General features: G+C 36.2%; 1 protein-coding gene across 5 annotated transcripts in view; it reads left to right on the top strand.

The window, feature by feature from the left end:
* LOC120464401 (putative uncharacterized protein MYH16) overlaps positions 1-24933 on the top strand; it is a 58402-nt gene that overhangs the window by 6611 nt on the left and 26858 nt on the right. For 3 of the 5 annotated variants that reach the window (XM_039653874.2, XM_039653876.2, XM_089121736.1), the window contains exons 2-7: positions 504-638; positions 8749-8838; positions 13349-13453; positions 14859-14945; positions 18566-18711; positions 21582-21672. In XM_039653874.2, coding sequence (XP_039509808.2) covers positions 504-638; positions 8749-8838; positions 13349-13453; positions 14859-14945; positions 18566-18711; positions 21582-21672 — 654 coding nt within the window. Of the gene's footprint in view, positions 1-503; positions 639-5781; positions 5901-6861; positions 6987-8748; positions 8839-13348; positions 13454-14858; positions 14946-18565; positions 18712-21581; positions 21673-24933 lie in introns of those variants that run through there. The other 2 variants (XM_039653878.2, XM_089121737.1) reach the window with 2 other exon arrangements.

Raw genomic sequence — 24933 nt, 5'->3', positions numbered from 1 at the left:
GCTGGTTACAGTGGGACGCGGGAGTGAGTTCAGTGCTGGTTACAGTGGGACGCGGGAGTGAGTTCAGTGCTGGTTACAGTGGGACGCGGGAGTGAGTTCAGTGCTGGTTACAGTGGGACGCGGGAGTGAGTTCAGTGCTGGTTACAGTGGGACGCGGGAGTGAGTTCAGTGCTGGTTACAGTGGGACGCGGGAGTGAGTTCAGTGCTGGTTACAGTGGGACGCGGGAGTGAGTTCAGTGCTGGTTACAGTGGGACGCGGGAGTGAGTTCAGTGCTGGTTACAGTGGGACGCGGGAGTGAGTTCAGTGCTGGTTACAGTGGGACGCGGGAGTGAGTTCAGTGCTGGTTACAGTGGGACGCGGGAGTGAGTTCAGTGCTGGTTACAGTGGGACGCGGGAGTGAGTTCAGTGCTGGTTACAGTGGGACGCGGGAGTGAGTTCAGTGCTGGTTACAGTGGGACGCAGGAGGAGCTGAGACTGAAGAAACTCTCTCTACTTCGCTCAGGTTCATCCACTGAAGCTCCGACACCAGAGCGCCATGAGGGACCGAGACGAGCTGAAGAACGCCGTCGAGCAGAACCAGCGCTTGCTGTCCCGAGTCCGGCAGCTGGAGGGGGAGAAGCAGGAGCTGGCGGTGCAGGTGTGTGTGTGTGTGTGTGTGTGTCACCTCTGCTGCAGGAGCTCAGTGTTGCGACTGATACAGGAGAACTACAGGAGTCGCGTCTGGCACTTCTGCTGGAAATACGTCTGGTTTCATTTTATACTTTAATGCACATGCATCTCGAGTGATAAATATAATGCATTATACATTTATTAGAAATAATATTAGAAATGATCATAATAGTGTCTAGAGCACAAGTGAAAATGCATCTGTTTTTGCATTTTATACTTTAATGCACATGCTTCCCGAGTGAAAAATATAGTGAATTAAATATTTGTTATAAATTAGATTCGAAATGATCAGATTATTGTCTAATGCTTCTGTTTAACATTTTTCCACTTAAATGCACATGCTTTCTATAAATATCTATACAGATTAGTGACCTTGAAGTTGAAATGCAGAATCTGAAATATTTACATCACAAATTGCAAGTCTTAAATCTTTTGTTTGTCTTTTGTAAATGCGTATTTCCAGTGCGCTCAGAGACTTGGATTCTGGCTCGATATGGTTTTATTCCTGCTGTTTCATATTAAGGTGGTTATTTATTACTCTGCTGGTAGACAGTTTACAGTGCATAATAATATGGTTTCATGGACTGAGTTATTCAGCAAAGATCCGCCGTCCGTCTGTGAGCTGTTTTTGTGTGTTGACTGAGCTCTGGTGGTTCGTTCTCGTTGTGATGGAGAGACGTGATTGTGCGACACTAGTATTCGAGCTACAGATGTTGTGTGGCCCGCTGGGTGGAGAAGTGTGTCTGGGTCTGGGCTGATATTGCCACGCTGCAGCTCGGCCGAGGTAGAGGAAGATGTGAGCTGTGATTGCTTTAGCAGACGCTCATTCTCTCATGCGCTTCTCTTCCTTTCAGTAAATCACTGTATTGCGGCTTGGATGGAGTGAACAAGTGTGCTTATAAGTGTATTTATGCAGGGACCTCTAAAGTTTGTAGCCAAGCTTGACTCTTCCAGTGTGTTTGTGTGTATATATCATTCATTTTTAATTAGAGGTGCACGATTAATCGTTAAAAGATTGTGATTTCGATTCAAAGACCCACATGATCTTGTTCCTAAATGACAGTGATTGGCATAAATGATCACATAAGCACTGGGGTAAAACTTTATAGTTTGGACATGTGATGTCTACAGAAGTGATCAAAATAGAGCAAATCACCTTTAAAAGTAACTTGACACTTCAAATAAAGATTGCAGCAATTACATAATTACACCAGTAGGTGGAGACAAGAGACTGTTCAAAATCTATTTGTCATTGAATCATTCATTCATTCATTCAAGAGATTTGTTCGTAAACACTGATTCATCCAGTAATGAAACAAGTGAAGTCTTTAAATGAGCCATTCATTCATTCATTTCATCCATCCATCCATTCAGAGATTCGTTCAAAAACACTCATTCATCCAGTAATTAAACAAGTTATGTCTTTAAATGATTCATTCATTCATTTGATTTGTTTAAAAACAATGATTCGTCCAGTAATGAAACAAGTGAAGTCTTTAAATGAGCCATTCATTCATTCATTTCATCCATCCATCCTCCCACCCATCCATCCATCCATCCATTCAGAGATTTGTTCAAAAACACTAATTCATCCAGTAATTAAACAAGTTATGTCTTTAAATGATTCATTCATTCATTCGATTTGTTTAAAAGCACTGATTCATCCAGTAATGAAACAAGTGATGTCTTTGAATGAGTCATTGAATCATTCACGCGCCACACATTTTTCAGCCTACAACCTGATCTTGCCTTGTCAGACATGGGTCAAATGATCTGATGTTTTTGGAGACATCGATACAATCATTAATGTCTGGACTGGTTGTGCACCGGACCTTTATAATGCTGTGTGTGTCATCGAGTTTATTGCCCTTCATTATTTTTTTACTGAATATGAAAGGAGTCTTTTGACTTTTTTGTACCTTTAGCTGCTAATAAAGAGTAAAATAATGAATAAAATGCTCCCTGGTCCGAGTTCATGGTGCCAGTGTTTGGCTCAAGATGACAAACTTTTATTTTTTTACTGTATTTTTGGATAGCCGTCAGAGTTTTGTCCTGTTCTGTGTGTAGAAATATCAATTTAACACAAACTGGATGCCACAGTGTGAACTGAACAAATGCTGATATAGTGCATGATTTAATGCCAGGTGATTATGAATCATGCATTTGACCCTGTGTAAGGTTATTCTGGCTGATCTTGTATATTTCCAGTGTTCTTGGAAAATGGGCCCTCTTTGTGTCCCTCCCGAGTCCTTCCCCATCTCTGCTGTAATTACACCAGACCCAGATCCACACAACCGTACTCCATCCGTCCCTCTGTCAGCTCACAGCCGCTGATTACTGGGTTAGATGCAGGAGATTCATTGGGTCTTATCGGAGAGTACATTCTTTTAAAACCACACTTGACATTTTTAATATCACATTTAATGCACTGGCATGAGAACAGATCTTTTTGTGTGACTCAAGAGTTAGAAAAGTTTTTTCTTCTACTTTTTGATGGACTGGAGTCTATTATTAATATCACCAATAACTTCCAAATGATCAGAACGAGTGCAGATCTAAACAGCCGTTTCAGCATTTCCAGATTCATGGCCGTCTCTCTCATCTTTCTCTTTTATTCTTGTCATAATCTTTTGAATTTAGTCTTGAGAATTCAGAAATACCGTCGCAGCTACTTCATTAAGTGTGGAAGCTTGTTTCTGCCACTAAATAAAAACTTGTTGAAATATAATCTCAAAGGTTTTAACTTTTTTCTCATAATTGTGAGTTTACATCTTGCAGTTGTGCAGTGTAGACTCAAAATTCAGAGAAAAAAAACACAATTTCTAGATATAAACTCATAATTCCAAGGAAGAGGTCAGGATTGAGAGATGTAAACCCAGAATTCAGAGGAAAAAACTCAGTATTGAGAGATGGTAACCCAGAATATCAAGGAAAATGTCAGGATTGAGAGATGTAAACCCAGAATCCCAAGGAAAATGTCAGGATTGAGAGATGTAAACGCAGAATTCCAAGGAAAAGGTCAGAATTGACAGATATAAAACTAGAATTCGGAGGAAAAATATCAGGATTGAGAAAAGTAAACCCAGAATTCCAAGAAAAATATCAGGATTGAGAGATATAACCCAGAAATCCAAGGAAAATTTCAGGATTGAGAGCTATTAACCCAGAATTCCAAGGAAAATATCAGTATTGAGACATGTAAACACAGAATTCCAAGGAAAAGGTCAGGATTTAGAAAAGTAAACCCAGAATTCCAAGGAAAATGTCAGGATTGAGAGATGTAAATGCAGAATTCCAAGGAAAATGTCAGAATTGAGAGATGTAAACCCAGAATTCCAAGGAAAATGTCAGAATTGAGAGATGTAAACCCAGAATTCCAAGGAAAATGTCAGAATTGAGAGAAGTAAACCTAGAATTCCAAGGAAAATGTCAGGATTGAGAGATGTATACCAAGAATTCCAAGGAAAAGGTCAGGACTTAGAAAAGTAAACCCAGAATTCCAAGGAAAATGTCAGGATTGAGAGATGTAAATGCAGAATTCCAAGGAAAATGTCAGAATTGAGAGATGTAAACCCAGAATTCCAAGGAAAATGTCAGGATTGAGAGATGTATACCAAGAATTCCAAGGAAAAGGTCAGGACTTAGAAAAGTAAACCCAGAATTCCAAGGAAAATGTCAGGATTGAGAGATGTAAATGCAGAATTCCAAGGAAAATGTCAGAATTGAGAGATGTATACCCAGAATTCCAAGGAAAATATCAGTATTGAGAGATGTAAACTCAAAATTCCAAGGAAAATGTCAGGATTGAGAGATGTATACCAAGAATTCCAAGGAAAAGGTCAGGACTTAGAAAAGTAAACCCAGAGTTCCAAGGAAAATATCAGTATTGAGAGATGTAAATGCAGAATTCCAAGGAAAGGGTCAGAATTGAGAGATGTAAACCCAAAATACCAAGGAAAAGATCAGGATTGAGAGATGTAAACCCAGAATTCCGCTACCATGGCTACCACCGCTGCTCCTGCATGAGCCGCCCACTTGCGTGCACCCGGTTGACTCGCTCATTTCGGAAGAGGAGAGGCACTTACGGGCCGGAAGCTACTGTAAGAAGTCTCACAATTATGGTGGAGAACGAGCAGTCCAAATTCCCAGTAGCACCTGTACCTGCATATACAGTCAGCGCAGGCAAACAAGGCAAACACATGATGTCACTCCATGCTCCTCCCCTCTCGGTCGCATCATGCGCTCATGTGTTCTGGGGGCGGGGCTTTGGAAGGAGCCCAGCAGGGAGGGGTGGCAGTTTCTCTGGTGGATACTCTCAAAATCAGCAGTTTTCTGCTAGTTTCTCAAACTCACCTACCCTGCCTTTAACGAGTCTGTCGTGTAGTGCCACGAAACCACATTGCTAACTGTCTGTCATCAAACCTCAGTGTAGTTTTGGTGTTTTTCCGCACTCCCTTCTCAACAGTTGTCAAACTATAAACAAGCACAAGAAAAAAACAAGATTGTTTGGTTATAATTTATGTCATAATGCTCGCCATTATTTAGTCTGGACGTCTACGCAGTCTCAGCCAGTGCATAGAGTGTGTGTAGGCCCTCCGTCACACGTATTGGTATGTCGGTGGGAAAGCAATTCATCAATAACGTTACATACAGCGTAGATTACATGCGTTGATTCAGTCACACCTGTGGAGATATGATCTCCGTCTGCCAGTAATGGTTCTGGCTTCACCTGCAGATGTAGATGGTTGATGTCTGAGGGCTTCGACTGTTTTGTCTGGTGATTCATGTAGAAAATGAATGGCAAACAGATTTGTACATAGATTACAGTAATAGCTTTGTTCTCCTGACACTCACAGACATTTTCCAGACTGTGGGCATGGATTGTTATTTTAAGTAAATGCACGAGAGAGACCACAGATCTTTGTCCGCGCTGTTTCTCGTTCATTCACTTTAATCTTGCGAATAACACAAGCCCGATAGTGACATCACACCGTTTGTTATTCTACACCTCGGCCCAAACAACAGCGCCGCTCAGGACTTCTGGATGAGTTAGGTCTCCAACAGCTGGACGCCTCCTGTGCTGTTCCTCCAGCTGTTGGAGACGCGTCCCGTCTGAGCAAATCACTGCCGTCTCGCAGAGATGGATGGAGTTTGTCAGGTTTCATCTGTAGAAGCTGAGCATGAGGACCTGGATTGGGACAGTTTCACCACGTCAGTCCCACTCCATCAGGTACTGTGTGTGTGTGTTCTCCTGGTAATGCATGTTTATGGTGCCGAGTACGCCAAAGTCATGGGTTTGGTTCCCAGAGAACGCCTACCGGTGAATGCTTACCTTACTTCACTGTTGAGTTGCGTTAGATAAATAAATGCATTTGAATGTTGTAATTGTATCCTTGCATTTCTAGATCACTTGTGTTGAAGAGTAAGTGCACCATTTCAGAATTGCTCAAACTGAATGTGAGCTTCACAATGCTTGTGTGTGTTGTGTATGGTTGTCAGGGTGTTGTTATATAGTTGCTAAAGCGTTCAGGGTGGTTCATTGGTTGCTATGCAGTTGTTAGGACATTCATAGGACAGTCCTTATTGGTAAAAGTCAAAAGAGCGCACTCCCAAGTGTGATATTCCCTAGAGTCACTCCTTCAAACTAAGTCTCGAACGTTTTATCATCCGCCAGGTGGAAATCCCAGCGGTGCCTTGGCAAAACCCACTAATTACTGTTTGCAAGTGGATCAGGGGTGTCTATGCACTGGGTTTGATGAATGCATCAACCCACACCATATTACGCCTATTTCTATAATGCGTGCATTTTGCAGGTTCTCGACAAATATCTATTAAGCACACACTTAACAAATGGCATTAGAAACAGAACGTGAAAAACACTTTTATACATGATAAAGCATCCAAATATTCAAGCATTGGGGTTGTGTCTCTCACAGTGTTATATACAGATTTACTAGCTACGAGTGGGGGCACTTGTCAGGGTGATTGAATTCAGAGCACAATAAACACATTTATGGAAAAAACATGCATGAGGCATCCAGTGACCCTCATATTTGTGTGTTTTTAACTTGGTGCAGATACTTTAGTCATGATGACACGTTTCTGAGGAGAGATCAGAAAGCAGAGCTTTTTATGTCCTGTTGGGACTAGTTTGGTAAATGATCCGCTTCGCTGAGAGAAGATCGTTTTGTCCTCCTCATGCTTGTAGAAGTCTTCAGATCACAGGACAAACTTCAGCTGCTGGATGCCAGGGTTTTGTTGCTCTTTTCGCTGTCGTGACCCTCTGAGTGTGTGTCGTCTGAGGCTGCTGGAGAAGGTCACGTTATTTCTTGTAATTGCAACTTAATTTGTCATGTTGGCAATTTTTCTCGTAATTGCAACTTTGCAAATTTATTTCTTGTAATGTTGACTACTATATTTCTTTTAATTGAGACTATTTTTTTTCGTAAATTGTTACTAATTGCAGTTTTATTTCCTGTAATTGCAACTATATTTCTTGTTATTGTGACTTTCTTTTAATTACATCTTTATTTCTCATAATTGCTTCCATTTGTTTTAATTGGAACAATTTTTCTTGTAATTGTGACTATCTCTCATAATTGCGACTTTATTTCTCAAAATTGTGTCGACTTTCTGTTATTTGCAACTATATTTTTTATAATTGTGACTTTCTCATAATTGTATCTATTTCTCGTAATATCGACTACATTTCTTGTAATTGTGACTATTTTTCATAATTGCATCTATTTCTCGTAATATCAGCTATATTTCTTGTAATTGTGACTATTTTTCATAATTGCATCTATTTCTCGTAATATCGACTATATTTCTTGTAATAGTGACTATTTTCATAATTGTGACTATTTTTCATAATTGCATCTATTTCTTGTAATATTGACTATATTTCTTGTAATTGTGACTATTTTTCATAATTGCATCTATTTCTCATAATATCGACTATATTTCTTGTAATTTTGACTATTTTTCATAATTGCATCTATTTCTCGTAATATCGACTATATTTCTTGTAATTGTGACTAATTTTTATTAATTGTGACTATTTTTTATAATTGCATCTATTTCTCATAATATCTACTATATTTCTTGTAATTTTGACTATTTTTTATAATTGCATCTATTTCTCATAATATCTACTATATTTCTTGTAATTGTAACTATTTTTTATAATTGCATCTATTTCTCATAATATCTACTATATTTCTTGTAATTTTGACTATTTTTCATAATTGCATCTATTTCTCGTAATATCGACTATATTTCTTGTAATTGTGACTAATTTTCATAATTGTGACTATTTCTCATAATTGCATCTATTTCTTGTAATATTGACTATATTTCTTGTAATTGTGACTATTTTTCATAATTGCATCTATTTATCGTAATATCGACTATATTTCTTGTAATTGTGACTATTTTTCATAATTGTGACTATTTTTCATAATTGTGACTATTTCTCATAATTGCATCTATTTCTTGTAATATCGACTATATTTCTTGTAATTGTGACAATTTTTCATAATTGCATCTATTTCTCGTAATATCGACTATATTTCTTGTAATTGTGACTATTTTTCATAATTGCATCTATTTCTCATAATAACGACTATATTTCTTGTAATTGGGACTATTTTTCATAATTTTCATGATATCGAGTTCTATATTCGAGATTCTATATTTCTTTTAATCATGGTTACTTGTAATTATGGCTATATTTCTCATATTTTTTTCTTTTTTTCCTGTAATTGCGACTATTTCTCATAATTGGAACTTTTTTTAATTGCAACTCTATATTTCATAATTGCTACTTAATTTCTCATAATTGCAAGTATTTTTAAAAATTGCAAAAGTTTATCTTAAATTGTGACAATTACGAAAATAATTCTGCAAGTCAAATAATTGTGAATAATGTGGTCCGGATCCTGCGGCAGAAGCCTCAGTGTTCAGGTCACAGGACGGCTGTGAAAGCTCGTCTGCTGCTGTCGTCCGCCTGTGGAGGTGTTCCCTGAGCTCGAGTGCGCTGTGCAGTGTGAGACTCATCATTGCCTCTCGTTCTGCAGGAGCAGGAGAGCCTCCGGCGGGCCGAGCGTCTGGAGGAGCGTCTGGAGGAGCTGGAGAACACACTGGCTTCAGTGGAGAAGGGCAAGCAGGTACGGCTGAGGAGGCGCACACACGTTTGACCCCTGCTCTCACTGACCAGGTTTTTCCACTGTGCTTAATCATGCTTCATTAGTAGTCTGGACAATATCAGTGTAATTCATGTTTTGGAGCTGATGTGCTACACTTTTTTGTTGGAACTTGGGACTAATCTAGATTTTAACTTCAGATAATAAGGAATCATTTATTTTCTTTAAAACTTGCATGCAAAAATATGCATTTGGAAACATCATGGAAACTTTAAGGAATCTTTAAGTAAAAAGGTGACTATATTTTACAATTACTTCTCATAATTGCTCATTTTTTATCTTACAAATGTGACTTCTAACTGTAACTATTTATTAAATGCAACTTTATTTTTTGTTATTGAGTCTTTATATCATATAATCACTTACAATTCTTACAACATCTTACAATTCACATTTGAAATTTGGCGTAATATTACCGTGGGTGAGGGTTGTTCTGACAGCCGGTGTCTGGATCCTTTAGTTGGTGTTTGTACGATATATAGATGCTGGCGGTAACGGTAACACAAGCCCAGACCTGTACAGCTCGTCTTTTACTCTTCAACTGGAAAGCGTTTGTAGTCCATGTGTTTTCATAGCAACACTGTGTCTGACTTCACGTGTGACCTCAACTCACACACAAATAGCTAAATTAACAACATGACATTCATAGTTTCTAAATTGAAAACAAAACCCTTGAAATGTTCAAAAATATAATAAGTTCCTTAAGCATTGTGACATGATCATCATAATTGTTGAGTTGACTGCACTTCATAAAGCAGTGCTGACTTGTAATTCAAGCTAGGTGTGCTACCTTTCAATTACAGCTCGCATGCAGGCCATCATTCTCCCAACTCTGATCGCGTCTCATCTCTCAACAATTTACAGTAACTGCAGATGTTTGGAGTGGAGATACTCCTCGTTTATGTGTGTTTGAGTTCAGAGGGAAGTGAAATGACAGCTGTGTATAAGGATGAAAGTATTCGAGGAGCTTCTCTACCCTTCTGCTCTACATCTGCTTCTCAAAGCTCCGACACACACACACACACACACACACACACACACTCGTCCTCTATTAGTCCCTCATGTCGTTCTTGAAACAAATCACATCTGCCACATACAAAGTCAGTGTGAGCCTTTTCTTTTTTTGATGAAACTTTTCATATTGAGACTTTATTTCTTGTAATTGTGAGTTTATTTCTCCCAATTATGACAATTCCTGATAATTGTGGTTTTATTTCTTGTAGTTGGGACGATTTCTTGTAATTGTGTGAGTTTATTTAGTTTAATTGTGTCTTTTTCTCATAATTGTGACCTTCTTATGATTGATTTCATTGCTTGTAATTGTGACTATTTTGCGATGTTTTCTTGTATTTGCGACAATTTCTTGTAATTGCAACTAGTTCTAATAACTGTGACTATTTCTAATAATTGAGACTTTATTTCTTGTTATTGCGACTATTTCTTGTAATTGTGACTATTTCTCATATTAGAACTTTATTTGTCATGATGGCAACTATATCTAGTATGGTAATTGGGACTTTATTATTTAACTGTGACTAATTTTCATAATTATGAATATTTCTCATAATTGTTACTATTTCTTGTAATTGTGACTTTATTTCTCATATTAGAACATTATTCTCATGATGGCAAGTTGGCAACTATACCATAATTGTGACTTTAATTCTCATATTAGGACTTTATTGCTAAAAATTTCTTTAATTGCGACTTTATTACTCGTAATTGTGACTTTAATTCTCATATTAGGACTTCATTGCTCAAAATTTCTTTAATTGCGACTTTATTACTCGTAATTCCGACTTTATTACTCGTAATTGCGACTTTATTACTCGTAATTGTGACTTTAATTCTCATATTAGGAATTTATTTCTCAATTTCTTTAATTGCGACTTTATTACTCGTAATTCCAACTTTATTACTCATAATTGCGACTTTATTACTCGTAATTGCGACTTTATTACTCATAATTGCGACTTTATTACTCGTAATTGCAACTTTATTACTCGTAATTGTGACTTTAATTCTCATATTAGGACTATTGCTCAAAATTTCTTTAATTGCAACTTTATTACTCGTAATTCCGACTTTATTACTCGTAATTCCAACTTTATTACTCATAATTGCGACTTAATTACTCGTAATTCCGACTTTATTACTCTTAATTGCGACTTTATTACTCGTAATTGTGACTTTAATTCTCATATTAGGACTTTATTGCTCAATTTCTTTAATTGCAACTTTATTACTCGTAATTGCGTCATTATTACTCGTAATTGCGACTTTATTACTCATAATTGCGTCATTATTACTCGGTAATTGCGACTTTATTACTCGTAATTGCGACTTTATTACTCATAATTGCGTCATTATTACTCGGTAATTGCAACTTTATTACTCGTAATTGTGACTTTAATTCTCATATTAGGACTTTATTGCTCAAAATTTCTTTAATTGCAACTTTATTACTCGTAATTCCGACTTTATTACTCGTAATTCCAACTTTATTACTCATAATTGCGACTTTATTACTCGTAATTCCGACTTTATTACTCGTAATTGCGACTTTATTACTCGTTATTGTGACTAATTCTCATATTAGGACTTTATTGCTCAATTTCTTTAATTACGACTTTATTACTCGTAATTCCGACATTATTACTCGTAATTGCGACTTTATTACTCGTAATTGCGACTTTATTACTTATAATTGTGACTTTAATTCTCATATTAGGACTTTATTGCTCAAAATTTCTTTAATTGTGACTTTATTACTCGTAATTGCGACTTTATTACTCGTAATTGCGACTTTATTACTCGTAATTGTGACTTTAATTCTCATATTAGGACTTTATTGCTCAAAATTTCTTTAATTGCGACTTTATTACTCGTAATTCCAACTTTATTACTCGTAATTGCGACTTTATTACTTTTAATTGTGACTTTATTTCTCATATTAGGACTTTATTGCTCAAAATTTCTTTAATTGTGACTTTATTACTTGTAATTCCGACATTATTACTCGTAATTGCGACTTTATTACTCGTAATTGCGACTTTATTACTTGTAATTGTGACTTTATTTCTCATATTAGGACTTTATTGCTCAAAATTTCTTTAATTGCGACTTTATTACTCGGAATTCCGACATTTTTGCTCCTATTTGCGACTTTATTACTCGTAATTGTGACTTTATTACTTGTAATTGTGACTTTAATTCTCATATTAGGACTTTATTGCTCAAAATTTCTTTAATTCCGACTTTATTACTAATAATTCCGACTTTATTACTCGTAATTGTGACTTTAATTCTCATATTAGGACTTTATTGCTCAAAATTTCTTTAATTCCGACTTTTTTTACTCGTAATTGTGACTTTAATTCTCATATTAGGACTTTATTGCTCAAAATTTCTTTAATTCCGACTTTATTACTCGTAATTGTGACTTTAATTCTCATATTAGGACTTTATTGCTCAAAATTTCTTTAATTCCGACTTTATTACTCGTAATTGTGACTTTAATTCTCATATTAGGACTTTATTGCTCAAAATTTCTTTAATTCCGACTTTATTACTCGTAATTGTGACTTTAATTCTCATATTAGGACTTTATTGCTCAAAATTTCTTTAATTGCGACTTTATTACTCGTAATTCCGACATTATTACTCGTAATTGCGACTTTATTACTCGTAATTGCGACTTTATTACTTGTAATTGTGACTTTAATTCTCATATTAGGACTTTATTGCTCAATTTCTTTAATTGCGACTTTATTACTCGTAATTCCGACATTATTACTCGTAATTGCGACTTTATTACTCGTAATTGCGACTTTATTACTTGTAATTGTGACTTTAATTCTCATATTAGGACTTTATTGCTCAAAATTTCTTTAATTGTGACTTTATTACTCGTAATTCCAACTTTATTACTCGTAATTCCGACATTATTACTCGTAATTGCGACTTTATTACTCGTAATTGCGACTTTATTACTTGTAATTGTGACTTTATTTCTCATATTAGGACTTTATTGCTCAAAATTTCTTTAATTGCGACTTTATTACTCGTAATTCCGACATTTTTGCTCCTATTTGCGACTTTATTACTCGTAATTGTGACTTTATTACTTGTAATTGTGACTTTAATTCTCATATTAGGACTTTATTGCTCAAAATTTCTTTAATTCCGACTTTTTTACTCGTAATTGTGACTTTAATTCTCATATTAGGACTTTATTGCTCAAAATTTCTTTAATTCCGACTTTATTACTCGTAATTGTGACTTTAATTCTCATATTAGGACTTTATTGCTCAAAATTTCTTTAATTCCGACTTTATTACTCGTAATTGTGACTTTAATTCCCATAATCGCGCATTTAATTCTCCAATTGCAAATGTGTTTCTGTCATTGTGACTTGCGATTTCTCCTCCCTGCACATGTTTATGATGCTCATGTTTTCTCCGCCTGTGTTCAGTCGGCAGACGCTGCGGTGAGGAAGCTGTCCGAGGACCTCGTCCAGAAGAGCGCCCGGCTTCAGACGCTGCAGAAAGAGAAGGAGCACCTGGTGGAGTTGAGCCAGGTGTGTGTCGTGGGAGTGCGTTCTCTGTTAATGACCAGTGTGTGTACAGTAGCAGTGTGAGACAGATGTGGGACAGTTTCGGGGATGCAGTGCTGTGAAGGTCGGCCATGAGGCACAGGGTTTTCGTCTGCATGCGACAGACGCATCTGGAAGACAAGTTGGGGGTCGTTAACAACAAGTCGTTTCCTACTTTAATCTGGAAAGTAACTTAAAGAGTTCAGGTCACTGCTGTGATTATTTCTTAAATAATGAAAAATATTTCCTGCAAAATAGTTTATTATGAGAGTTTCAGTTTGAACTGCTGTGAGATTACAGATCCAAACACAGCGCATGGCTCGAATACGGCACTCTAGTAATAGAAACGGATTTACATGTCATAATAGTTGTGTTTTTTTGATGATAATTCTGTGTTTCAGAAGAATTATGTTGTCATCTGGTTCTATGAATATGCAAATGAGCCCCGCCTCCACTCACTCACTCACTCAGAGATCCACTGGTGGTCGATCACACGTTGATCTGATTGGTTACAAGGTGGTTTGTGACGTCAGAAACACCAGCGATTTCACAGCGTGTTTTTGAGACTGTCTTTGGTTCACTGCAGTTTTAAGGAGGAAATACTCAGCAATGCTGTCCACTTATCAACTTACACATGGTGTGTGTTAAAGCAGATTAAAAACACCACATACACACATAAACAATGTTAAAAGCTTTCACCACAGGGGGACTTTAACATTTATTCAAGATGTTATAAGCATATCGTTAGTTGTGCTTGAAATCGATTGTTGTACGTATGTGTGATAATAATGCAATGAAACATTACAAATTCTGCTAATAATTTTGTCAGATAAATACCGTGACTAAGTTTAGTGTTTTGTGCTTTGCTCATATTTTAAATGTATATAACATTTTCCCCTCCGAACATCAGCCCTTCATTGGCCGCAGCTGTACAGTATTTGTGTTCATGTTGATGCAGAGCACCCTTTAGTTCACCTTGGAAAGTCAAGAAGTGTCTTTTTCTCTTCTCTCGATGTCTTTTGTGCTCTATAAAACTCTACGAGCGGTGTAGAGCAACGTAAGCCAGATGTCTAACAGTAGCAGCTCATCTGTGTGATTTACGACCCGTGGTTTTACCTTCTCAACCCAGTTGCCAGAGCTGTCAGATGGTTATTTGAGCTCTTCATTCAAGGAGTCAAAGCCCAGTGTTGGGTTGGCGCGGTGTGGTTTGCACTTTTGTTTGCTTTGCTTTGCTTTAGACAGGAATGAATGTGCCCTTCAGGCTCTGATTTGATTAAGACATCATGCTTCCTCTGACATCTTGTGTGATCGAGCGAATGAAAGCATCCTGGACAGATTTATGCCACATCTGCTCGACAGACTCATTTGACCCTCTGTTTTATCTTTGCAGCAGGCCATCGAGGACTTGCAGTGCGAGGAAGAGAAGGTGAACCTCTTGACCAAAGAGAAAGAAAGGCTAAGGCTTCAGGCGGAAGATGTGAGTCTGTGTCTGCGGTCCAGAACAGTGTTGGGGAAAGTTACTTTGAAAAGCAATGCATTATAGTATTGCGTTACTTCCTTAAAAAGTAGCTTATTGCGTGACTTAGTTCATTTATTAGAAAAGTAATGCATTACAATATTGCGTTACCTCCTTAAAAAGTAACTAATTGCGTGACTTAGTTACTTTATTAGAAAATTAATGCATTACAATATTGCATTACTTCCTTAAAAAGTAGCTAATTGCGTGACTTAGTTACTTTATTAGAAAATTAATGCATTACAATATTGCATTACTTCCTTAAAAAGTAGCTAATTGCGTGACTTAGTTACTTTATTAGAAAATTAATGCATTACAATATTGCATTACTTCCTTAAAAAGTAGCTAATTGTGTGACTTAGTTACTTTATTAGAAAATTAATGCATTACAATATTGCATTACTTCCTTAAAAAGTAGCTAATTGTGTGACTTAGTTACTTTATTAGAAAATTAATGCATTACAATATTGCATTACTTCCTTAAAAAGTAGCTAATTGTGTGACTTAGTTACTTTATTAGAAAATTAATGCATTACAATATTGCATTACTTCCTTAAAAAGTAGCTAATTGTGTGACTTAGTTACTTTATTAGAAAATTAATTCATTACAATATTGCATTACTTCCTTAAAAAGTAGCTAATTGCGTGACTTAGTTACTTTATTAGAAAATTAATGCATTACAATATTGCATTACTTCCTTAAAAAGTAGCTAATTGTGTGACTTAGTTACTTTATTAGAAAATTAATGCATTACAATATTGCGTTACTTCCTTAAAAAGTAGCTAATTGCGTGACTCCCTTAACTCTTTCCCCGCCAGCGTTTTTAAAAAAAGTTGCCAGCCACCGCCAGGGTTTTTGACGATTTTCGCTAAATTTGAATGCCCCGCTGAATATTTTCTTCCATGAATATATGAAGATGATATATATAAAAATAAAGATCTGAGCCTCTGCTTTTAGGCAAAAAAAACGTTTTTATTTTATCTTCATCTGTTCTTTTTTTATTGCCTCTTGAACAGAGGTAGGTTTTGTCAAAAACACAACATTTTGGACAAAAAACTGAGAAAAAGGTATTTTTATCAAACAAGTGCATTTAAAAGCAGAATACATTCAGATGTTGTTTCCTTCATATATAAAACTTTCCAAAATAAATTAAAAACATAAAATAAATGTAAAATATATAAAATTTCCCAGGATGTAAGGGAAATGTAACTTTTGCAATAAAACTTCTGCCTCTGCCTCTCTGTGTTCTACCTGTGAATAATGAATAATTGGAATTACAATAAACAGGCCTAGACACACACACACACACACACACACACACACACACACACACACACACACATATTACAATGTGGTAAATGTGCACAAAGAGAGAAATAATTTGACAATTACACCTTCATATTTAGACAGCCACACATAAATGCCTGCACACACACATACATACTATAGTGTCATAATATTATACGATCTATCTCGTCCATGGCTAGAACTTTCTGTGACAACATGTGCATCTCTCTCACTGACTACTTCGTCCCGATCAGATTCAGAATGATCAAATAAAGAGTGATCGGACTCCGAGTCCATTAACCTCCAGTACTTCAGCCATATACCTCTGCATTGTCTGTCTAATACATTCTCACTACTCCACTGTTTGAGACGATTGCAATCTGTTTCTCTGATCAAAGAGTTGCGCAATCATTCAGGACATGCGCGCGGGTCTTCCTTACCGTATACCACCTAAAACACGGATACCCGGAAAATTCCGTGTTTGGCGCAGATGCGTTTTTTCATTAAACACGGAAAATTCCGTGTTTGGCGGGGAAAGAGTTAAAAAGTAGCTAATTGCGTGACTCCCTTAAAAAGTAGCTAATTGCGTGACTTAGTTACTTTATTAGAAAAGTAATGCATTACAATATTGTGTTACTTCCTTAAAGTAGCTAAATGCATGACTTACTTTATTAGAAAATTAATGCATTACAATATTGCATTACTTCCTTAAAAAGTAGCTAATTGCGTGACTTAGTTACTTTATTAGAAAATTAATGTATTACAATATTGCATTACTTCCTTAAAAAGTAGCTAATTGTGTGACTTAGTTACGTTATACGAAAAGTAATGCATTACAATATTGCGTTACTTCCTTAAAAAGTAGCTAATTGCGTGACTTAGTTACGTTATTCGAAAAGCAATGCATTACAATATTGCGTTACTTCCTTAAAAAGTAGCTAATTGCGTGACTCCCTTAAAAAGTAGCTAATTGCGTGACTTAGTTACTTTATTAGAAAAGTAATGTATTACAATATTGTGTTACTTCCTTAAAGTAGCTAAATGCGTGACTTACTTTATTAGAAAATTAATGCATTACAATATTGCGTTACTTCCTTAAAAAGTAGCTAATTGCGTGATTTAGTTACGTTATTCGAAAAGTAATTCATTACAATATTGCGTTACTTCCTTAAAAAGTAACTAATTGCGTGACTTAGTTACATTATTCGAAAATTAATGTATTACAATATTGCATTACTTCCTTAAAAAGTAGCTAATTGTGTGACTTAGTTACGTTATACGAAAAGTAATGCATTACAATATTGCGTTACTTCCTTAAAAAGTAGCTAATTGCGTGACTTAGTTACGTTATTCGAAAAGCAATGCATTACAATATTGCGTTACTTCCTTAAAAAGTAGCTAATTGCGTGACTCCCTTAAAAAGTAGCTAATTGCGTGACTTAGTTACTTTATTAGAAAAGTAATGTATTACAATATTGTGTTACTTCCTTAAAGTAGCTAAATGCGTGACTTACTTTATTAGAAAATTAATGCATTACAATATTGCGTTACTTCCTTAAAAAGTAGCTAATTGCGTGATTTAGTTACGTTATTCGAAAAGTAATTCATTACAATATTGCGTTACTTCCTTAAAAAGTAACTAATTGCGTGACTTAGTTACATTATTCGAAAAGTAATGCATTACAATATTGCATTACTATCTCAAAAAGTAACTAATTGCGTTACTTTTTTAGAAAAGTAAAAGTGCCTTACATTACATTATGACACAAGACACATAAAATGATGCCTTGATGGATATTATATAACTGGCTGAGGGCGGAAATATACTAATATGGAAAATATGCTAATACAGGACATATGCAAATACGGGACAGTCCATCAGCGGTCGTGGGCGGAGCATGAGCAATATGACATCATATTGCTCTGAAAATCCAAACGGGTTTGATTTTTGAGAGGGTTCAGACTTTTTGAGGATTAATAAAAAGGAGTGAATGTATTTTTCCCATTGTGTGGTGGTTGTGTCCACACACACACATTTATATGCACACACCATATAAGAGTGAATTTTGCATCGATGACCCCTTTAAGCGTTTTCTCTTAATGGTTTTCTATGGGATGGAAATGCTTAACGTGTAATTAATCGCATCGCGTTCGTATTCTGGGTTCTTTTTTTTCTGTACTTGGTATACTTTATTAGTATGATGTTTACTGAGTTTCCTCTTATTACAGTAAGCCGTGTAGTCTACACACGTGAAGTGTTTTAGGAAGTCCCATGTCTGTGATTGTCCTGTAGCTGGAGGATCTGCTGGAGCTGGAGCGCAGACAGCGGACGGATCCGGAGAGGAGCAGGAGGAGGCTGGAGGGAGACGGCAGGAACGGCATGGACAACCTCAGCGAGATCGGCAAGATGAGGGCCAGTCTGGAGGAGATGATCAGGAGGTGTGTGTCGAACACTTCATATTTCACAGATGAATCAATTATGCGGATGAACCGACTCTTTGAATTACATTTTTGGCCGATACCGATAACCGATAATTCTTTATACCTGAAAGCCGATAACCGATATATCGGCCGATAAATCTAAATCCAAATCTTAATATAATTTTTTTAGAGCCTGATTACAAAAACAAAAGTCTCATCATGTCCCAAACACACAATTATAATGATGTTCTCACGATAATGTTATGAAGCCGATATGACAGACTTGCGCTGCACTTTAACTCTATTTTCCTTCTTGAAGTGATTTCAATCATATTTCAAGCAATTCAAACCATCATGTTGAACCGTGCGCATCTGAAGAGTCTCGGCTGATGGGAATAATACAGCTTTAATATAGCGGAGAAATTTTCTCATCAGGGCAATAACGATAACATTAAAAATATATTGATAAAAAAATAAATAACATGTATCAGCTGATATGGATATGTTGGCTGATATATCATCAATTATCTTTGAGCTAGTTTGAAGACTTTGGGGAATCCCTGAACTTGTGAGTGGAGAATAAAGGTCCTTATATTAGCGCACTGAGGCGAATGATCTGGTCCTGAGGTGTTCGATGACGAGTTTGTCGATGTCTCAGATGTTTGGATGCTGTTGTCTTGAACACGATCTGAGCGTGCGGAGATCTCCCTGCGGCTCCTGATCTGTTCAGGCTTGTTGGTTTGCAGAACGGGACTGAAGAAACCAGATCCGGCTGTTTCATGCGGGCCCGAGGAGAAGAAAAGAGGAAACTGTGATAAATATCCCTTCTGTCCTTCCTTCTGATTTTAATATTGTAAGTAACGAAGGGTTACGAGCGTATGATCATAACTTCTCCATCGTGGCTGCAGGAGAAGAAGCCGATCAGCTTCTCAGAGGCATCGCCTGTTTGGTTTTGGTTGATTTGATGAAATATGATATTGGAAATCAATCTTGGCCAACACTTAAAACTTCAGAGTAGAAACTGGAAACCTCTTCACACCTATAAAAAAGTAATAGTGATTATTTCTCACAGTTTCCATTTCATATCTCACTTTGCCACTTTGTGATGTAATGTCTGACATCATCACTTCATATCTCACAATTACGGCCTTACTTGCCACAGTTTAGCTTTCTATCTGACTGTATGACTTTATTTCTTTTCTTTTTTTAAATCTCAATAGCCTTTTTTGCAAATAGAAAAATCTATAAAAACTAGGGCTGGGTAATAAATATCGATTTATTAGTCATCCTGTTTCATTTGAATGAATGGATCATTGTATCACGGCTGCGCGCATCCAAAAAATCGCAATAATCTTTGTCCTTTGTTACTATTGATATGAAACAAAGTCTCAATTTTCAAATTACGTCCATTTTCTTTAGAAATTCAAAAACATAAATAGCGTTTTGTCACTGTGGCGTGAGATCGCTCTGATCTCTCTTCCGGCTTAATAATACCAGTCACAGCGCCAAATAAACATGAATGAGCATCTGAAAGTGTGTTAAAGATAGAGGACAACTTATCCAAATCCGGATCAGGTCACATTGATTCGCTCAAACAGCGTTTCAACCGTGGAAAGACGTCAGTTAAACAGCTTGTAATCAATGTATCGTCATATTTACCTCAGAAAACCCACATAAACTCGTTAGTCAGCTAGAAAAAATAACTCTAGAGAGGAGCATTTTGCTAAATATATACACCATAATCTTAATGTTCTTCAATATTTAATGCATATTTGAATAAATCTGGCAAGTTTTTACGACAGCCACCATTTAAATGTTTATATTTCATATAATCTTCTTATTATAAAAATAAATAAAAGTGTAATTTAAGTGTTTGTATAGCTACAAAACAGTTCATTATTACCTTCATATTAGGCTAATGAAGCCTATAGGCTACAACTAGACTCCCATAGTTTACAGCATTAGTTCAGAGATTTGATTTCCTTGAGAAAATTTGCCATTTATTGTAACTGATATCCAAAATAATCAATATTGAATCGACTCGGAATCGAAATCGAATTGCAAGCTTGAGAATCGAATCGAATTGTGAAATTTGTGTCAATACCCAGCCCTAATAAAAACGTTTCCATTGCAGTTTTGTTAAATATCCTTTTTTTGACTTGCCTGGAAAACCTCCTCGTGCGAGCGGGAAAGCCTTTTTGCGTTAAATGGCAGTTTTTGCGAAATGTACGTGTTTCCATTGGCTGTACTCTTTATAATTTGTGGATTATGAAGAGTAATGGAAACACTTCTTGGGATGCAAAAGGTTTTGTGGGGGATTCAAAGTTTCTTTGTGGAACGCAAACGTTTTGTAATCGAAGGCACATTTTCACGGGGAAACGCAAAAGTTTTGTTAGCTAATGCAAAGTTTCTTGAGGAATTTAAAAGTTTTGTGGGGGTTTTGCGATACTTTCACCGCAGAATGTAAAAGTTTTGCACGAATTTCTCTGGGCATGCAAAAGTTCGCAAAACATTTCGTAAGTGAATGCAAATTTTCGCAGCGTGTGAAATACTTTTACTAAAGAATGTAACATTTTTAGAAAAGAACATAAAAGCATTGAAATATAATTGTGTCCTCCCATCTCCCGTAGCAACGGGCTTATGTTGCTGTGAGCGGTTGTTGCGTGCGCGGTGTTAATATCTGTGCAGGGCGTTCCCACACCGACTCGAGGGGCTTTTGTTGACAATTTTACACATCCATCAGACGTCGTGCTGCGATGGACTGGCACTTTTAATAACCCGAGACATGTCTGAGGTTTACTGGATACGGCTAGCAAACAACGCCTGCTGAATTAGCGCTGTCACTCGCATCCTCACGCTCTGTCCGTGTGTGTGTGTGTGTGTGTCAGGAGAGATGTGGAGATCCGCAGCGTCAGCGGCCGTCTGGAGGAGCAGGAGGAGCTGAACGCCGGCCTGCAGACCAGGAATCAGGAGATCCAGGTGAGCATTCCTGTCTCTCAGCGCTGGCACACACACACACACACACACACACACACACACACACTGATAACATCTCTCAGGAGGGGGAGGGAACGCTGTACCTCACACTCCTTCTTTAACCAGAGCGTATTCTTCAGAAATCACACACACACAGAAATGAATGTACTATATTTTAGTTTGGTAATGTGTTTCATTTTATGGTACTAAATTATATTCACACTGTATTTATAATCCATTTATTCACTTTTTGAGTGTAAAATTTCCAACTTAAACGGGGAAATCTTGAACGCTTTAGAGCGACAGACTGAAGTTTGATCTCTTCTCACAGACGACACGCGTCGGATTATCGCTGGAGTGAGAAAAGTGAACTACATTTATGTGCATAAATACTATTTTACATTTTTATATGAAATATATATTTTCAATAACATGTTTTACTCAAAAATTGTGAGAAAATCAAAGCCATGAACCTAAACGAGTGTGTGTTTGCTCATGTGAGCTGATCTCTCAGTAAACCAGTGTTCAGTGTGTGTGTGTGTGTGTGTGTGTGTGTGTGTGTGTGTGTGTTCAGCTGCAGTTCCACACGCTTCCACTGCACTCTCAGAAAAAAAGGTACAAAAGCTGTCACTGGGGCTCTACCTTTTCAAAAGGTACACTTTTGTACCCAAAGGCTGCTTATTGGTACCTTAGTGGTACATATTAGCACCTAAAATGTACATATTAACACCTAAAATGTACATATTAGCACCTATTATGGACATATTAGCTCCTGAAACAGACATATTAGCACCTAAAATATACATATTAGTACCTAAGTGTACATATTAGCACCTAAAATGTACATATTATCACTTAAAATGTACTTAGCACCTAAAATGTACATATTAGTACCTAAATGGACATATTAGCACCTATTATGGACATATTAGCACCTGAAATTGACATATTAGTACCTAAAATATACATATTAGTACCTAAGTGTACATATTAGCACCTAAAATGTACATATTATCACTTAAAATGTACTTAGCACCTAAAATGTACATATTATCACTTAAAATGTACTTAGCACCTAAAATGTACATATTAGCTCCTGAAATGGACATATTAGTACCTAAAATGGACATATTAGTACCTAAAATGTACATATTAGCTCCTGAAATGGACATATTAGTACCTAAAATGTACATATTAGCTCCTGAAATGGACATATTAGTACCTAAAATGGACATATTAGTACCTAAAATGTACATATTAGCTCCTGAAATGGACATATTAGTACCTAAAATGGACATATTAGCACCTAAAATGTACATATTAGCTCCTAAAATGGACATATTAGCACCTAAAATGTACATATTAGCTCCTAAAATGTACATATTAGCTCCTGAAATGTACATATTAGCTCCTGAAATGGACAAAAGTTTACCTTTTGAAAAGGTACAGTCCCAGTGACATCTTTTGTACCTTTTTTTCTGAGAGTGTAGAGGAAACTCTCATTAATTTCCAATGCGTCGTTTCTGACCGCGAGAAACACAAGTGTGTGACTGTTGATTCAGGACCATTTACCCTGTTCAGATCATGGCCATGATTTGTGCCAAAGTGCCAAAACCCTTACCAAGTTTCATATCAATCCGATTAAGAAAAAGCAAATGAAATGTAAGATGTTTCCGAAGCCGGTGTGGCGTCAGGCTCAGATAAGGACAGCAGGATGATGGATGGACCAGAGAGAGAGAGTCGTGTTAAAGCTGTTGAAAAGCAGTGTTGGTTTAACCTCTGTCACTCGTCTTCATGTTCTTCTGGGAACGCAAAAGGTTTGCAAATAAACGCAAGAACGCACAAGTCTTGAGCGAAAGCAACATTCGTTGGAGATAAAGTTGAACGTAAAGTTTCTCTGGGAACGAAAATCCAAGTTTGCTGAAATGTGAGCAAATGTACAGTTTGTCAAAGCTGTTGTAAAGCAGTGTTAGTCTATCTCATAACACAGAAGATATTCATTATATTAGTCATAATAATCGATGTTCCCCTCTTACGTTAAACGTACAGTCTAAGTTTTCGCCGCACAATAAACAATAACAAATGATGCTATAAAAGAGAGGAACGATGGTTTTCACCATCCAGAGATTTAGGGAATTCATGAATCATATTTACATTTACATGTATTTATTTAGCTGACGCTTTTATCCAAAGCGACTTACACTTGCTCTATATGTCAGAGGTCGCACGTCTCTGGGTCAACTAGGGGTTAAGTGTCTTGCTCAGGGACACATTGGTGTCTCACAGTGGATTCGAACCCGGGTCTCTCACACCAAAGGCATGTGTCTTATCCACTGCGCCATCACCACCCCATGATATGTTTATCATAATCATATAAATATGAAGAGTTCAGATGCAAAAGCCTCTAAATGCCATTTGAAATTTTCTTCTTTAATGATGATTTTTATCAAGCTTGTATATTTAAGTTCAGTAATTTCACTTAAATGGCAATGATAATTACCTATTAATTGTTATTTAAGTGAAATTACTGAACTTAAATATACAAGTTTGATAAAAATCATCATCAAAGAAGAAAATTTCAAATGGCATTTAGAGGCTTTTGCATCTGAACTCTTCATATATATATATTAGGGCTGTGCAAAAATTAATTGCGATTAATCGCATCCAAAATAAAAGTCTGTGTTTACATAATATATTTGTGTGTGCTGTATATAATTATTTTGTATAAATAAATACCTATGCATGCATGTATATATTTAAGAATTATTTGCGCTTAAATTCTGTATATATATAAAAATACATAATCTATATTATATAAATATAAATATTTTATATATGAATAACACATTTTCTTAAATATATACATGCATGTGTGTGTATTTATATATACAAAATAATTATATACAGCACACACAAATATATTATGTAAACACAGACTTTTATTTTGGATGCGATTAATCGCGATTAATTTTTGCACAGCCCTAATATATATATATATAGATACTGTGATACAAATATAGATATATATAGATACAAAACCACTGTGCTAGTGGTTTTTGAATATTTTATTACAAAAAACTTACATATTGTACCTTTAATATTTCAAATAATGCAAAAATACATGTTCACATTTCACTGATGTTGGTTGATGGTTAATGTTTTTTAGTAAACTTTTAAGTAAATTTATTTTGATTTGTTTAATTTGACAATTTTACGATTTAATGACAATTTTTATGATTTTTATGAACCCTGTTTGCAATATTC

This window comes from Pimephales promelas, chromosome 17, assembly GCF_988280905.1.
Source record: "Pimephales promelas chromosome 17, fPimPro1.hap1.1, whole genome shotgun sequence".
NCBI lineage: Eukaryota > Metazoa > Chordata > Actinopteri > Cypriniformes > Leuciscidae > Pimephales > Pimephales promelas.
Note: the sequence above shows the minus strand (reverse complement) of the source record. Positions and strands in the feature narration are given on the sequence as shown.